Source organism: Sebastes umbrosus, chromosome 7 (assembly GCF_015220745.1).
Source record: "Sebastes umbrosus isolate fSebUmb1 chromosome 7, fSebUmb1.pri, whole genome shotgun sequence".
Taxonomy (NCBI): Eukaryota; Metazoa; Chordata; class Actinopteri; order Perciformes; family Sebastidae; genus Sebastes; species Sebastes umbrosus.
In genome coordinates this window covers 18,389,779-18,408,064 of record NC_051275.1, presented here as the reverse complement: position 1 = coordinate 18,408,064, position 18,286 = coordinate 18,389,779, and the positions used below count along the sequence as shown (strand labels likewise).

The 18,286-nt window shown below is 39.6% G+C and overlaps 1 protein-coding gene across 2 annotated transcripts; it reads right to left on the bottom strand.

Moving 5' to 3' along the window:
* Positions 1–3,654: 3,654 nt before the first annotated feature.
* On the bottom strand, positions 3,655–15,203 carry pde9al (phosphodiesterase 9A like). 2 transcript variants are annotated; one of them, XM_037774544.1, is made up of 20 exons: positions 15,036–15,203; positions 14,478–14,611; positions 12,788–12,858; positions 12,070–12,147; positions 11,133–11,176; positions 10,919–10,973; positions 10,605–10,675; positions 10,380–10,467; positions 10,211–10,289; positions 10,044–10,118; positions 9,864–9,950; positions 9,542–9,646; positions 8,790–8,872; positions 8,365–8,521; positions 7,374–7,487; positions 7,028–7,132; positions 6,769–6,897; positions 6,590–6,685; positions 5,255–5,339; positions 3,655–4,464 (listed from the first exon to the last, which is right to left on the bottom strand). In XM_037774544.1, the coding sequence occupies exons 2-19, from the start codon at positions 14,544–14,546 to the stop codon at positions 5,289–5,291; spliced, it is 1,557 nt and encodes a 518-aa protein (XP_037630472.1). In that variant the 5' UTR covers positions 14,547–14,611; positions 15,036–15,203; the 3' UTR covers positions 3,655–4,464; positions 5,255–5,288. The 2 variants fall into 2 exon arrangements, with proteins under 2 accessions (XP_037630472.1, XP_037630473.1); XM_037774545.1 differs by lacking the exon at positions 5,255–5,339 and having other exon boundaries at positions 3,657–4,464.
* Positions 15,204–18,286: the final 3,083 nt, after the last annotated feature.

The window sequence follows — 18,286 nt, the reverse complement described above, 5'->3', positions numbered from 1 at the left end:
TGAGAGAAAGACTATTCCCATTACTGTAACATACTGTGGCCAAGTCAAAACAGGACAGCACAAACATTTGCAGACACAACAGACAGAGGATGTTTTTCTCTCTTCTCTGCGCTGCTTTGCAGACTTTTATCAATTTCGATCAACATTCCTGTACACCTCTTTCTCACCTGCTTTTTACCTGATAAGATGCGATAAAACTAGATAAAAAGACTTACGTCGGATCAAATTACCTTTTGACTTCTTCTTAAACGTTTTCCTGCCTCAGAATCAGGATTTGTTAGACCACCAGTGCAGATCTGTGATCCTTGAATGACTGTAAAGTCAAAGCTGTGGGTGGTACATTGCTGCATAATCCATATAGAGACTGATAATGCTCATAACAGACAGCTTTTAATAGTGGTGGAAGGATTTGCAAAGGAGTTTCAGAATTAATAATTAATTAAATCAAACAAATATAATGCCACTTTGTATTCAATCTGAGGCAAATTGTTAGAAAAAAAACACTGAATAACCAAATTAATAAATTAACAGAGCTCTCTGGGACACCAGAAGAAAATAAAGTTTACAAATTTACAAATAATGACAATTAAAGCCACTATGTGTAGGATTTGAACATTTCTACCTTTGAACATTTCTACCTTTGTCGCCCCCAAGTGGTAGGGTGGTCAAAAAAGACCCAACCTGAGATGCACTGAGATGAATGGGTGATGAAAAAATGTACAACAAAATGTGAGGATGGAGTTTTTGTGCATTAAAATATAAATGTAAAGGCCCAGATTTCCAGAAAACTCCTGGTTAAAATGTAAGTGTTTTAAAGTGGGGTTGTATGAGGTACTTATCCATAGTAGGTGTATTACCTACAGTAGATGACGGTTGGCACGACCCCAGTTTGGAGACACAGACCGCTATATATGTACGCTATATTTAGAATATCTTCCGATGGGGAACTGAACTTTTACTGTTTTTGTCAACAGAGTCTGGCTGATTTGAAGAAAGTTCAGCTCCCCATTGGAAAGGGCAGTTTGACGGCTGGATAAAATGGGTATAATATTGTTAATATAGCGTACACTGAAACAGATGCTGATCTTTTTAGGTGAGCCTTTCTTTTTGGTGGCTAAAATATGTTTTGCTGCTGGCCCCGTCCACAGCAGTACATTGCTTTGCTCCCGTGCTGGTGCTTTTGTCTGCTTCTCCAAACTGGGGGCGTGCCGACCGCCATCCACTGTAGGTGATACACTGACTATGGAGAAGTACCTCATACAGCCCCCACTTCAAAACACCCAAATACATGTAAATAATATCACAATGTGTTAAACCCCCTGATCATATGTCTGTGCATTAACGCCACACCTTCCTTTGCACGCTAAGGTCCAATATCGTGCGAACCCAGTGAAAGAAAAATTAAACACTTGCTCATTTAACCGCCATCGAGGTGCTTCTTTTGTAATAGATACAGTATTCACTTTCACGTCGACAAACAGGCCCATTGAAGTATTGTGGCGGTTAAACATGATGTGACACCCAGCCTTAAGGCGAAGAGAATGACAAAGGGTTTTAGATATCAGTTGCTTTAATTAGCGTTGCAAACATCTGAAAACATCTAACAGGCTACTAAATGACTCAACCTGAGTGATTCATCTTTTGATCAACTGAAATGTGAAGAGATCGCTTACAGAGAAGATTAAGCATTTAACAAAAAAAACATCTGCAAGAGACAGTAAAATATATGAAAGCACATTGTCTCAACCTGTCACTAAGAACCTTTATTGATTTATGAGTACTTTAATCATTGGCTGTGCAGAGCAGCATGCTGTGCTGTATCATTTCATTATTAATTTATGATTTATGATTAATTAGGAGCATTCCTGCAGGTGAATGTCAATATACTCTGTCACGCTATGTGGAGAAGGTGATTGGTAAATACACACATTCACTCATGTTTTTTACTCACTTTCTTTCATCTCAACTGCAACACAAACATGCGGTCTACTGTTGTCTTTTTTTTTATTGCTTTGAGATCATCATCTTACAAGTAGAATTGCAGCAGTACACACACAAAAGATCAGGTTAATTCAAAAGGACCATCAGACCATCAACATGTGGATACATAGTGAGAGGAATCAAATTAAACTACAGACTAGAGGAGTGAAATTATTAATTCTCCTACTGGATTTCTGAATGCACAAACAAACCTAAATAAAAATATGCAGCACAAATAAAGTCTTTGGTGATTCATATTGTGCGTGACTCTGTGTTATTAATATTATTTCATTTCAGCACTGTGTAGGTGGTATTCAGTGTGTGTGAGGTGAGGCCAACAGGTGAGGCAATAATCGCTCTAGAGTTATTGGCAACATGTTGCCAAAAAATCCCCCCACAGTAATAAAAACAGTGTGGAGTAGCTGGAGGAAAACCACCCAGATCTGATATGGCTCAAAGGGAAGCTGTAGAGAGAGGGAGGAGGTGGGGGGGCGTGGTACGGGCTGTGATAAGTGGCACCTTTGGGTGGTACACACTGGATAACTAGCCATATTTCAACACATTTCTAGCCCTCAAGTCTAAAATGTGGCAATAAAATGTATTTCAATCAGGACGATGGCGCAGGGAAGCACAACTGGAACATCTGCACAGCAATTACTGGTGTGAAGATCGTGCGGTTTTACACGTGGGGTCAAAAGGGAGAAGATGTTTGCTGATTGTAAAGTGAAAAACAAGACTTTTTTCAGGTGAAGATGTTATTGATTAACTGAATTCAATAATCGTTGTTACCACAGTAATCTAAATAGGCACTTGCTGAGTGTTAAGGCCGCTTTGCATTAGCAGCACGTGTCAGTAATCAACAGTGATTTGACAAAACAATCCCAACTCCAGATTTATTAACTAGCTTTTTCTGGATCTGTGTATCACATGGTCTTCATCAGTGACTAATGGGGATGGATCTGTTGACAAGCAAGCATTTCAAAATAGATGGAAAGTGCTTTAGATGATATCATTACAGCTGCTGAGCTTGCATGGCAACAGATACATCCCCATGACAAATGAGCAAACTGACGAGGATCAGGGTCGGCTTAAGGCATAGGCCATATAGGCGGTTGCCTAGGGCGCCAACATCTGGGGCGTACTGGTCACCCTCAAAATAACAAAATGCAGGTGGGCACCCTTCCTCATTTTCTGCATTGCGGTAATAAATGAACAAATAAATAAAGAAAGAAATACAGGTTTCACCTCTGTAACTCTCTTTCTCACACTTTTTCATCTGCTCGGCCAAATCCGAATTTCGCCTATAGGGCACCAAAAGGGCTAGAGCCGACCCTCAATACGATTGTGTAATGAAAGCTGAAAACTCCAGGGATAGTTAGTTGAGATTGTTTTGTCAAACTACTACAGTATATCCAAGGTCAGGAAGGAACTTTCATGTTCATCTACAGTAATATGTACCAAGTCATGTGGAGGTATGCAAAGCACAAATGAGGGGTTAATTTGTGTCCATTAATTGTATTATAATTAATATACTTTAACTGATATTTTCACTTTTTTAAGTCAGCAGGTCAGTTTTCACTTTACCAATGCACAAACTCCAAAGAGAACTCGCTTCACTTTATGGGATCATTGTAAGGTTCATATCAGGCTTATTTAAATTAGTGTATTATATAAGTGTAAGTGTTTAAGTGTATTTTTAACTTTTCCTTGGTCAACATGTGTTGTTTTAAAATCTGTCCTAGTACAAAACTTACTATGAAAACATTCTGAAGACACTGACATGTGTGTTGTCTAACTTTTATATATAAAGACTCAGAGTGTGTGACAGATGAACAGACATACAGAACACAGTTTTACATCTATTGCGAGATATTAAAACCTTTTTTACAGGACACATTGGACAATACATGCCCCTAAGTGGCTTTATTTTCTGGAAAAGTGTCGAAGGTAAAAGAATACACGTAGACTGGTGACGGTGAACTGCACATTATGTGTGAACAAAAAGAAGTGAAGCTGCATTATTCTTTGGAAAACACTCATATCAATCAAAAAATGTGTTGCCACAGTGAGGTGAAAACATCCCACTATGCTGCAGCTGTTGTGTGCTTTTAAAATGCATGGTAATCAATCTTAAAATAGGGTTTATTTTTGGAGAAACTGGTCCTTCAAACTCTTGAGACACTATGAAATAAAATAAGAATAGAGAGAAGAATATACAGTAAACACCATACATATACAGAGAGGTCAGCAGGTCCCTCTCTGTTACATCCAGTGCAAAAGTCTAAGTCAAAGTTCAAGATATGCCACCTTGACGCCTAAGTTTAGTTCAGTATGTAGCCAAGTGGTCTCTCTCTTTTCTCTCCCTTCTGATCTTGATCCACCTGTCATCATCTTCACAACACAGCAGAGGATGTCTTCACTTCACCGAGGCCTCAGTCACTTGTTTTAAAGTCTTTCCTTGAGTTTGATCACAAAAGAAGACCCCTGCAATAAAATAAGAGGTTGGATTAGGTGCAGAAAAACAGCAGGATGTTGAGGAAGAAAGATGAAACTAAAACTAAAACTCATTGATTCATTGAGAGAGCTGTGCCTAGATCAGCACAAACCATGCCTGACCACCAAAAGTTAGGGTGGTTATCGTCCACCACATATTGAGGCTACTGGACTGAACTTTCCTTATAGCTGTGAGTGAGAATTGACCTCCCTGGAAAGTCAAAACTTACTCTAGTGGCAACTTCGTTCTATTGGAAAAGTTCAATGTAAATTGATGGAAAAGAGGGTTGTAGTTTCAATTCATGAGCAGAAAATGTTTTTTCACTTTAAAAAGGTAACATGGTGTTTAAGGGGAAAACAAATGAGCGACAATTTCACCACTTTGTTTTCATCGCAAAGAGAATCAAAAAAGATGCTTATCTTTCTTTCTTGTAAGCTGGTGGACTTCTCTTTCTTTCTTTTTATTTGTAGGCTGTTTAACTTCTACAGCACTTGCCAAGAATTTCTCAAGCCGAACCAATTTCGCTTGAGCCGACTAAACGGGATTACCCCCTCGGTTTTCCTTTTTTGTGAGTAAATTGATATGAACTCCTTGGTGCTAAACTTAAAAGGCGAATCCAAAGTGATGAAAGTGCTGCACATTCCTAAAGGTGTGGCTTTTGTAGATAGAGTTGAGTACTATATAGAGGAGAGTTGCTGAGGCCAGAGAGAGGCAGAGACAGAGCGCACTCATGACACTAAACACTAAAGCACAACCAAGGAGTCATTTGCTTTTACTTACACAGATATACCACCTCACTCACTCACTGCTGAGCTTACTTCTTCTTCCCGCCTAATGACATATTTTCAGCTTTTTTCTTCTGGGCCTCATTGAACAAAAGACACACCTTTATGTTAGCAACCGGTTTGATGGGTGGGTGTGAAAAGCTTAAATGACACTGTGTAGATTGATTTGGATTTGTTCTCTACGTCCCTCCTTCTCACAACAGGAAACAGGTATTATTGCCATTGTTTTAACCCCTTACACTCTGATTATTTGAAGTACCTTCAAGGCTATAGACATGTTTGAGACCATCACTGCATCTCAAACCAGCCCTATTCCCATCCTTGTTCACCGCATCCCCTGAGTTCACAATATGACATTTTCACTGTATGATTGCTGTCACAGAGATATCATAAGAACAATAATATTCTGATTACAATGTTGTAAAAGAAAAACTGTTATAATTTTGCTAGAACCAAAAATGATGCATTTTGTTCAAAGAATTATTCCTTACATTGTTTATGGTGCTTATGGAGCAAACATTTCAGAGGCCATTCTTACCATAATAACTCTACTTTAGGAGCAACGGAAGTCAGATGGGGGCTGGCGGTACCACGGTTTTGCACTCTGCGACTCACGTTATCGCTGTTTTACAAGCGTGTTGGAGAAATATGGTGGCCTTCAGGTAACGGAAAAATACGAAAGGCTCTTTCTAGAGCCGGTGTTTGGCGGTGCAATTCACCATTTATTTCTTGGCTGGGACCAGTAACTCTGCTGGTTGCCTAAGGATAGAGCTTGCGTATGCTACACAGATTACAAAGCGTCTGTAATTTTGGGCAACTTGTCAGAGCCAAGAAATAGACGGGCACATAGCCCACCATAAAGCGGCGGATTGTCTTTTTTAAACATTAGTTTATGTTCGGCCGAAAAAAAAAGAGATATAAGGTGTTAATTGGTGAGCTATAGGAAGGAATAGGAGGAAGTGGTAGGCGGATTTTGTTACCATTTACATCTAACAGAAAGATGTCAGAGTGGAGTCAATCTTCTCATCTAACTCTCAGCAAGAAAGCAAATATTTCTTAAAATATTGAACTATTCCTTTAAATTATAATGTTTTCTCTCAAAGTTTTCACATTGTGAAATATCTCTTACTAACTGAAACACGGATATCTCAACTCCCCCTACAAGTCACTCGTGACTATGGCAACAGGTGATGTAGTTTGACGTGTCTGTTTTTTTAAAAATAGTTTAACACAGTACAACATAAAGATGTGTGAGTTTGAACAAAGCTTGATTGTGCCGATAGATAGCCCGATAGGTCGATAGAATAGAGTAGAATAGATATGGTTATACCTCTGTCATGGCATCATCAATCTGTTTCAGCTCCTCATAGTGGTCCCGAGAGTCTCTCAAAGGTTGAACCATGATCTCCTCAATCTGAGGGAAAAGCTGTTGGACGACACAGTGAGAGCATTCATTGTTGATCAGTGTGTGTTGTAAAGGAACACATGTGTACACACACACTGTCCTACCTTCATGACAGTCTCAAACATTGGGATGAGGACAAACTTGATGAATCCAATCTGAGCGGTGGGTTTGGTGACTTTATCTCTGTCCATGAAGGGAGCCACAGGGAGACCCTCGGACTTCTCCCTGTCACTCTGGGAAGCACACAAGTGGAAATGTTGTCTTTTAGCTATTGCTCACAGTGTACCTTTTCCTTCCTCTTGAGTTGATGACGGATTTAGATAATGGATTTCTGAGTTATGTGAATGCATTGGTTGAGGTCACCTGCATGAAGTACTCCTCCAATAGGCAGTCCACCCATGGCTCAGCGACCTCAGTTGGCCTCACTTCGTTGGAAATGTCACAGCACTTGATCAGAACCATCTTCAGCTGCATACACACACACACACACACGTGTACATACATACAACACAAAACACAGGAGCCTATTCGTCATCAGAGCACATACAGCATCTACTGTATGTCTGTGAATACCTTCCCAGTTACTCTAATACCATCCATTCGGCCTCTGCTGATCACAGCACACTCAACAGATAAAGGACCGCTTGTGTTGAAGTCACAGTAAACAGCTGATGTCAGGTGGAAATGCAACATGATCTCGTATACATACACATGTCACATGCTCTTCATTGGCGTAATCAAAGTTGTCCAGTTTTTGCTTGAAGGAGTCTAGTATCTCCCCGTGTCTGGCCATGTCGGTGGCCAGGATGAGAGTGATAATCGCCTGGAAATATAAAAAACAAAAGTCTATTTACATGACATTTGTTAAGATTTAAAATCAAAATAGTGTTCAGATTACTATGTTAAAGAGACCGTATGTAAGTTTTTACATGTATAAACGTTATTTTTCATTGCCAATGTGTAAATAAGTTGTAACCTAACCTAGAAAATGAGACTTTCCGCGATTTTCTGGGTTTTCTCTATCAGCCTGTAGACTGATGTGTGGACTAATGTGAAGAAAGTGCAATGTTTTTTCTGTGAAAATCCAACGGATTTGACGTCTCGAGTGCCTTTACTCTCTTCAGCTCCGCTACAGTTCTAACAATAGCTAACGTTCGGTTAGAAATGCAGTCCGATAACGCCAACAAAGGACCAGCTCCCACCACAACTCAGACTCCAACACAAACTTCACGGAAGCACAACAAAAACAAAGTTACATCTAGTAAAGCCCGTCTTGCAAAACAGGAATGTAACCGGCGTCAGGGAAAAACTAGGATCAACATCGGCCGGGCCTTCGATTCATGGAGTGACCTTCGTTTGGTTTTGGGCGTCAAAACGGACCCCGAGCTATTAACATTCCGATTGGACAGGTAAGCTAACATTACTGCCAAGCATGTGAAATATATAGTGATATTGTGGTTTTAGCTCTCAATCCCGTTCAGTCTCGTGTGTGTCGCCTCACTGTTTTGACCGATGCTCGCTCGCGTCTATGTAGTGTGAGCACAAGCGTGAGCAACAGGACGCTGACTGACGTTGACTTAACAGTTGTCACTGTTAAGCAATTTCTGATTATAGAGCCCCTTTAATATGTCACAAGAATGGATTAAGGTAAAAGTCGGCATGCTTGTTATGAATAAACGAGTGGGAGTTTTACATCTCACCTGTCGGATCTGTTTGAATGCCTCAGGATCCACATTTGCAAAAATATTGCACTCAGGAAGAGACAGGATCTGGAAGGCCACAGCACAGTGATGGTTCTCCAGCGGAGATATGTCATTGTAGCGCACCGCCAGCTCTGTGCGGGCGTTGATTTGGTACCTGGTGGATGGGAGACATGGGTGAATGGATGGATTGATGGTATATTCCCATGAAGCTTGCCTGATAAGAGAGGTCCTCGCCTCAGACCAAAAACAACATGATAATCTTAATCAGCGTGTTTTCATACCTGAACTCTCTTCATGCTGAACTAGTTTCACAGATCATTGACAGCAGTGTTGTGCAGAGGATGTCAAAACATACTGGGGTCAATGGGCGATGGCAGTGCTACATCTGTCAACACACCTACAGACAGAATAGTGAGTCTTACGTGTTGTTGTAACCGGGGTGGTCCAGGTCATGACACACTGCAGCTGTCATTAGGATGCCCATGTCTGTGAGAGTCAGCTTCTCCTGGACAACAGTGGGAATGAAAGGTGTTGTTACAAATTGTCCAAAAAATGGCAAAATGTCCTGTCTGGAAATTCATCAGTTGGTATTTCAAACCAATTAGACTGTTGTCAGGCTATTACATAGGCATTATTAGTCGCTAAATGCACCCTAGATGTGGATCAATAGGGGCCTACTACACCCAATAGTAGGTTTTATCATCTATTCACATGGTTGATCACAGAAAGAAAGTATAAAAGCACACAACGGTGGCCTCTAGCGACCATAGTAATCATGACAGGAGCAGAAGCATAAGGCACTGTAGTATTTGCATCCAACAACGTGTAGTTGTCTTTGAGTTCACAAAATAAATTTTAGTTATTTTAAGCCAAAACACAATGATTTCCCCTAAACCTAACTGACCTATCTAAAAAAAAGTGTTTTTGTTGCCTAAACCTAAAGATGCCTTGTTATTTGTTCAGTTTTACAATGTTAGAACGTGTTGCTTTTAAGTTTCGCTTTCACTTTTACAACGCAGTAGGTGTAGTAGGCCCCTAATGACCCAGATCTATGGTGCTTATAGCAACTGATAACAGCTATTTAATGGCGTGATATCAGTCGATTCCGTTGCTTGTAACAAAATGGTGTTTAATTGTTCAGAACTTGATGAACACACACAAACATGCTCCGTACCTGCAGGTTGCAGAGGTGAATCATGCCATACATCATCTGACTAACGCAGAAGCAGTGGCGAAAGTTGTGGAAAGGGTTGTTACGGTAGTTCTCCTGAATCCCCAACTAGAAGACAAGAGAATTATTCATTCAGCGACTGCAGAATCTGAAGTCAAAAGTATTTCCAGCCTTGTACAATTTAAAAATTATTTCGTTATCTGTGTCAGAACACTGATACTCTTAGCAACACCTCTAGTGAAAGCTTGTATGAAATCTGCACCATGTGCTTTGCAGTATGCAGCATATCCATGGGCTTAGCTGTCCTTTACTGCTCTAACTTTACCAGCCAGCGTTTCAGTGTGATGGGGTTCATGTTGAATTCCTTCACCAGTCCCAAGTCATGGTACATATACTCCAAACAACTTAGCATCTGCAGCCGCAAAGGAAGAGAAAAATAAATCAGTCACTTGGATAATGGAATGGAAATGGCTGATTGAGTTATGGAGCGGCAACGTCAACAAACCTCGTTGTGTTCCCAGTGCCAGACGTCAAATGTTGGCTTCTTGAGCGCCTCAATAGTCTCCTGAGACAGCGTGTACTGTAAACGCCAAATAAACAATCAGAACACCTGAAAAGGATGCTGTTGAAGTTAGCTTTGTCCAATAGTAATTAAAGTAATAGTGGACATACCTTTGGGTAATTGGGGACATCTCGTCTAGGAGTGACCTTCTTCCCATCGTCAAAGTTGTATTTGCATGGACAGTTTACTCTGAATTTAAAAGGAAAGAAATCCAAACAAGTTTATTTGACCTGACTGTGTTTCTGTTGACATCTGTAAGTAAATTCTTATTCATTTCACCTGCCACCACCTCTTGAAGTCATCTCATCTCGCAGCTTCCTCAGATCATTTTTACACTTCTCAATCTCCACCACCTTCAAGCCCTCCACTGAAACAACATGACAAGAAATTTCATTGCAGTTTAGCTGTATTTCATGTTTTATTTCCATCTTGGTTTTGCATTAGAAAGAGATTTTCTGGGGGACCCTTTCATTTAAACTATCTACTATAAAATGTACCACTTACGTTCCACTCTCTTTTCCAGCATTGCTAGCCTGTTGGTGACCTCAGTCTTCAGCTCGTTGATGCGAAAGGCTCTGTGAGTGGAAAGAATAGAAGACTGGCACGTTTCACAGGTTCACTGGTCATAATGACAAAATAAAACCGTAATGGGGCCTGCAAAATAAATGACACGTGAAAGAACTTAGCTGATTTCAATTGTCTCTATGGGTTGAAGCTGCTGTTATCATTGATAGTCCCTGGTGTCAGGTATGTGTGTGTGAGGTATGTGTAAGGTATGTGTGAGGGCCACAACATAACATAAACAACTGAGGCGTTACCTGCTGAACTGATCAGCCACCTGGGACAACACGTTCTGAAACATGTCCTCCTTCTCTGCAGACAGAAATACACTCCAGATAAATCGTCGTGAAAGCAACCATATTCTCAGATTTTGTATTTTCAAGATCATTATTACTTCCACAGTAGATGCGTTGTTGATGCATTAATGTATGTGTTAGTTAGAGTGACAGCAAAATATAGCCGACAGCTTACCTCCAATTTGACCAGTAGACAGAGGGACAACTTTGTACAGAGAGCTGGGAGGAAATCAGAGGAACAATTTCTTTATATTGCTTTTTCCCCCCAAAGATTTACAGTTGACAGAGCAATCGAGAGATGTGGACGCATGAAAGAACAAATTTGAGGATTTTAGACTCGACATGGACTTTAACACCAATGACTTGTGACTTCACTGTCCAAGTGAGTTGAGCCTTTTGACTTGAAAATACTTGATGCCTTCCCCCGAGCCCAAAGATTAAAAAGTATGTTCTTTAAAAAGTGTCACAAATCAATTAATTTCCCTTTATTTCATCAATCAACTAACGTTAACCCTATTCATATTCACTCCCAGCAAGTCGACACTTAATTCTCCAGGTCCACTTGACCATGAAGAACTAACGTTATGTTACTGAGCAACAGTTGGTACCAAAGATGATTTTTTTTTGTGTACAAAAACTATGCGGTGGTCAACAAAAAACAAATTACAGTAGCAATTACAATGACACAGGTCCAAAATTACAGACGGAGACACAAATGGCATTACATTTGGTGAAGAGCGCATTTAGGACTCAAAACTCAAAGTTTAGGACTTGGAACTCAACTCGGGACTTGAGTGCAAAGACTTGAGACTTACTTGTGATTTGCTAAACCATGACTTGGTCCCACCTCTGGAGAAATCTCACCACAAGGTTAATTTAATTAGCTGTTGTGTAAATATGGTTGAAAGCTCTGGAACAGTTACAAAATTAACCTTATGGTAAGATTGTTTTCTCAGCTACTGTTACCAAGGTGAACCATGAAATGTCGATCTCAGTTTATAAAGAGTTTTTGTTAAAAAAAAAAGATGTAGAGATTTAGAAAAAGATGACATAAATGAAAGGTAAATATGTGATTTCTATACAAATATAATGTGACAATGCTGGTATGTTACTTTGGAGAGTTGGTGGGCATGGTTGGGTCTATGGAAACCAAAGCTCCTTCTGGGTCAATCATCATGATGGCAGTCGTCCTGTACAAAGAGGATTAGAAGATAAGTGAGAAAAGTAGAAATAAACATTCACTCCTCTTAATATTTCACACTATTTCTCAAACAATTAAGTCTTTTGAACTTTCTCTCCCAAAGGGTGAGACAGCGTTAAATATCACATTAGAGTTAAACTGTAGTGATCTACATGCTATGAAAGTTATTAATAAATATGTTTTTTTTTCTTTTTTCGGCAGCTAACATAGCTGTGTCTGTGCATTGCCTAGAATGCAGTATCTCATATATTACAGAGTAGTAGTCAGTAGAGTAGAGTCAGTAAAGACTTTGGCTGGATAAATGAAAGAGAAAGAGGGAAAAAAGATGCGTAAAAAGTTAATTTTCTTAAATAAAAGCAAAAAACAACGAAAGGCAATGATGATCTTGCTTTTATAATGTATTATTGTCTGCTTGTGTTCATGGCTAATATCTGACTATTACATGCAAGTACTAATATGTTACTGGCTGCTTCACTGCATGAAAATCTTGCTGTGTTGTACTATATTATTGTGCAGTTTCATGTGATCGTTCTCAGGTTTTAAGGGCCATCTTCAAGTATGCCCAGAGACACAGAAGGGGAGTGAAGATCTACATGTGAATGAATAAATGAGGAGACAAAACAACACACCTGGGGATGTTAGATGAGGAACACAGGAGCTCCTTGATGTCACATGGGCTGCAGTGCCGACTGAACACCACCTGTGAGTTAAACACATTTTGTATTAATCCATACACGTATGATGGAAATGATGGCAAAAGGCTTTTTTTACATTGGCTGAGCATAGTAGTGGTATTATTTATCATCATGTCATATGTTTACGAGAAAACATGTGCCACAAAATGGCCCACAAAACCAACACAGTGCAATCTGTGTGTATCCAGAGGCACACCTCCACACAAACAGCTGCTGTGGTTTTCATATAAGGCCTCAGTGTTCTGACGGGGACGGGAAGGTTATATCAAATTTCCTATGTTTTTTAGACAACCGAATCACATGGGAAGGTAAAGTAAGGGTCAGCTCGTTTTATGGTTGAACAAGGTCAAGTCAGCAGAGAGAGAGAAAGAAAAGGACAGCTGGAGTGCGAGTGTTCATGGAGCTCTTGAAGACAGCAACATTATCCACGCCTGTCATGCAACCGGCCCAGTTTACAAGATGTAGTACAGTAGATTTCAAAATCTGTCTATGGAGGGTCGATATCAAAGAGTGGGCGCGTTTAACAATGTGCAAAAACAGTGATCTCACATCTTGAAGGGAGCAGGTGTAGCAGACAAACATTCAGCCTCAGGCCGTGGGCTCGGGGCTCTTCAACAGACATGTGTCATCGCCAGCTCTCTACTTGAAGCACTCTACATCACCAGATCAGCAAGTGTATGTCATGTATCTCAGCATGTTTGGAACGCTGAAACATGAAACTCAAGCCTTAAACCATTTCTCACGGCTGTTCACCAAGCTGAAATGGTCACCAAGCTGTTGCTGCGCTGGTTTTTATGACTAAAAAGATGAAATAAGTCAGTGTTACACTTTATTTTTTTCTTTTATGTCACCACTTCGCTTAATTGCTGCTTCTATAAAATAAAGCGTAAGGACTGAAATAGATCTAAATCCATATTTTCACTCATATACAACAGAGCCAGGTGTTTGCTTCTGTCAGTAACACCTGTAAGGCTAACTGCATCACCATCTAATCTCCTCCTCAGGTGATGTTAGTCCGCTGGGAATACCTGCTATGTGGGTCATGAAGGCAAAATAAAAAAGGAAATATTTAATTGCCATAATTAAAGTTGTTTACTGTGAGGTTGGCTTTATAATTAAGCCCATTATTACATTATTAATGTCTTAATATTGAATTAATAAATTAATAAGTAAATACATTTAGTGGATGAGTCCCACCTGCATGAATTAAAAAATATTTTGGATTTTATTGCCAAATAATCCATACAACATGAATTCCAGTATCTTTAATTGATTGATTTAATTGACTACAGTTAGACACCTAATCCACCATACCATAGATATAGTTTTGCAACAACCTTCACGGTATACAGTTAACATTTTTTAAGTCACATTAAATATGTTTTTCCATTTATTCCCAATCCTATACAGTCCCTGATGGCTGGCAAAAAAAATAAATAAAAGAAAAATGTCTATATCCTGTAAAGAAAAACAAAGCTTAACTTTATAGTCAAACCAGCCCATTTCAAACAGCAGAAAATACCTCTCCAAAATGTGTTAAGTCACATTATATTTATAATAAACAGGTATGTAAACAATAAGAAAGATCCCAGAAATACAGCATTTCAAATGGAAGTGGACCCACCTTTTGCACTTTCCCGTCCACATCCAGGTAAATGGTTTTAGGGGCATAGGAGGAGGAGCTGGAGCCCATGTTGACCTCCCGCTCCTCTCTTACACACCCGCAAATATTCTGGCTCAAAGCCCTGATCGACAAACCTGACCAGCCACGAGAGAAACAAATAAGTGGAGAATACAATTTTCTTTTCAGTTCCTTCATGCAGATACAGCTGATGCCTGATAACAACAATAAATAATGACATAAGAAGATAAGAAAACATCAGCAACAGGTGAACATGCTCAGTTTTCTGTCAACAAATTTGAAATCCCAAGTTTACAAGAAAGAAAAAACAAATAGAAATACAGAGGAATACAAATACAAAACATTACCATGGAAAATATATATCAAACATGCTAAATAAACTGGCCATTAACATGCATTATTTTCCATAAAACAAAGCCAGTTTTCACTCTGCAATCAAACAATAAAACATTTTCTTTCAATAAAACAAAAAGCAATAATTATACAGATACTACAGTTTTAAAATATCAAATGAATTGAGGAAAGCAACAGCTCACTCACAGTGTCAGCGACGCAGCTTCCCCTGTGGAGACCGGAGGTAATGTCCCAGGTGCTGAGGATGCAGCTGACTCACATGCAGACGCACACATAGGCACAGGGAGGAGAGAGAGGATGTGAGTGATGGGGAAGGTGAGGAAGGGTATGTGTGAGGAGAGCCAGAGGGGTATGGAGTACTATGAATATTACTGGCTCTCAAACTGGTTGCCAGGGGACAGTTACTATGGAAAAAAAAAACTCTAATGTCTTAAGTGGTGTAGGGCTTATACCCGCACTTGTCACACACACACTTCTTATCTACATAGTCTGTATCTCACAGGGAAAAAACATACAAGCATTATGGCTTTATCAAATACTGAACATAAACTGTTTACTACACATCTATCTGATTGAAACCTGGCTGGAGAATCACATTATGCCTGTTGAAAACAGACGTTTTCACTGACTTGAAAAAGACACAAACAAAACACTGATTAGAGCACTCAGCGATACATGGAAAATTATATCTTATCAGCGGGGGGGACTCTACTTCTAACAGAGGGGGCCCTGATTTCAAGTGAGGCTTTGCTCTGTCAGTCAGCCACTGTGATGCATAAGGGCTGATTTGTATGTACAATATGCGTGAATGTGTTTTATGTTCAATGCCATTGCCAAGGAGGTTGGTTTGTTTGTCTGTTTGTCGTCAGTATTGGGGAAAAACTACTGGCCTGATTTTCATGAAGAGAGCCCATTACATTCTGGAGCAGACCGGTCCTGGTGGGGGTTTGCGCTCTCTGAGTGCTCTTCTAGTTTGATATGTATTTGTGTTTATTTTCTATGTATGTGTGTGTGTGTGTGTGTGTGTTTGTGTGTTACCCTCCCCAGACCACTCATCCACTCAGTTGTTGAAAACAGGTCTAGCAGATGGTTTTGTCAGACAAGTTCAGCAGAGCACTTGAGAAGATTTCCAAGTGCGTTTTATTTTTAGCAACACGATATAATTGATCAAGATCAAGGATACAATAACTTGCCTTGATGCATTTCATTTCATGTCATGTTCATTTTGTGTTTTTTATCTCAAAATCTCTCCCTCCATTTGTCTTGGGGGGGGGCTTCAGAATCTATAAAACACTGTCTATCTTTACACGCTCAATTTGGATAAGGAGACCTTCTTTAAGGAGAAAAAAAGTCACTTCAGGGGGAGCAACAGAGGAGGGATCCTTCAACAGCAGTTGTGGAAGAAGTATTAAGTATTAGTCCATTCATGTTAAAATACTCCATTACAAGTAAAAGTCCTGCATTCAAAATCAGAAGTACATACTTCTGATTAATACTTAACAGAAGTATTATCAGCTAAATGTAAGTATTAAAACTTTTTATGCAGTAAAATGGCCCATGCAACTGCTATATTATAATATATATTACAATAATAAATTAATGCCGATGCATCAGTGTGTAAGAAGCTGGTTGAGATGGAGCTAGTTTGTTATGTACAGTTAGACAGGTATCCAGTGGTTCTCAAGAGACACAAGATAAATCTAAGGGGTTGTGAGACTATTAATGGCGTAGAAACAACAAGTCCAGCTACACAAGTTTATATTAATTATGTGGATATGTGTGATCTTTGCTTTTTTTGTTGTGAAATATTGGACACTTTGACCTCTTATGGCCTAAAACAGACATCTGAAACGTGACAAAGCTTTTTGTAAGGTGTTACAAGCCAAAAATGATTTGGAACCACTGGTTTAATATTTAACAATGCATTGCACTTTATATACTTATCATATGTTTTAATGTTTAAAAGTTCTAATCTGAAAATGATGTAATTATAGCTCTGAAAAAAGTGCAGTGGAGTACAAAGTGCAATATTTGCCTCTAAAGCACATTGAATTGCACTGTTGCTGAAAAAGTGCTATACAAATAAAGCTGCCTTGCCTTCTGAACTGTAGCAAAGTTTAAGTTGGAAATACTCAAGTAAAGTAACTCAAACTTGTATTTACTTACAGTACTGCAGTAAATGTACTTAGACAGACAGACAATAGGTGTGATATGTTCAGAGTAGACATATGTAGCAATAGTATGATTGTAATATGGAAAAACAGACAATATCAAACAAATTAAGTATAAGTATTACATGTAATATGGATCAGAGAAGACGCTGGTCTCTCTTTCTTTCGTCTATTGACCCACATAAAGATCAACGCCTGTGCTGTACAAGGGGACTACCTATTGTGGACTACTGCAGGTCCTGACCTTGACACTAAAAAGGCTTTCCAATAATAAAGTCACCCTCCTGAACTGGGAATTTCACATCAACAGGTTGTGAACAAGGACAATAGTGACAAGGCTGGACCAGGCAGCAGGAGGAGGTAATTAATTACATGGAGAGCATCATACATCATCTCTATTCAACTCATAGGACACCTACTCCCCACACGCTTGCAGATACACAGACACATACACACAAACTGCATGCACACAGATGTGATCCTGCTCCCTAGAGTCTAATTACTGCCTGGTTCTTCCAAGCTCCTCTGCCACGCTGCATGGAGGAGAGGCGGAACACGATGGGATAGACTGTACGATTAAAAAAAACGTGACAAAATCAAAATAGATTAAAAGCAATTTCCAAGCTCAATAAAAATTCATCATTTCATTATCTGAGGACATTTCATTTTCCACTCACGCAAGTGATTATGCACGTCTGTGTGCTTGCTCATCTGTGCTCGTGTGTGTGATGTTGTGATGTGTATTCATGAGTCTGTGTGCCGAGGAATAAATTGGGTTTCAAACAGAACAAAGACGGCAAAGCGTAGATCAAAACAGGCGGATCTGATTTGCTTATGCAACCGCAAGACTCATCACACCTTCAGTGACGGAAGAAGATACATTTCAGGATAAAAGCAATAAATAAAATCATGCAGATCTTCATGACAAAAGACGTCCAGCTGGACCTCTGAAAGGAGCAAATTATCCTGATAATGGTGATGGACCAGGCCACTGCGTGTGTGTGTGTGTGTGTGTGTGTGTGTGTGTGTGTGTGTGTGTGTGTGCACATTTGTACACTCTTTCACAAATCTCACAACCGTTCAGCACATCTTTTAATCTTTAATCTTTTTGGTCTTTTTATTCCCTGACAGTGTTTTTTGCGCAGTGGAAAAACAACAACATGCAGTATACTGAGGATGAAATAACCCCCTAAGTAATCATAACTCGTATGCATGGATACAGTTGCCGTATACTGTTTATTTCCAGGAACGTTTTGTCTATAATCA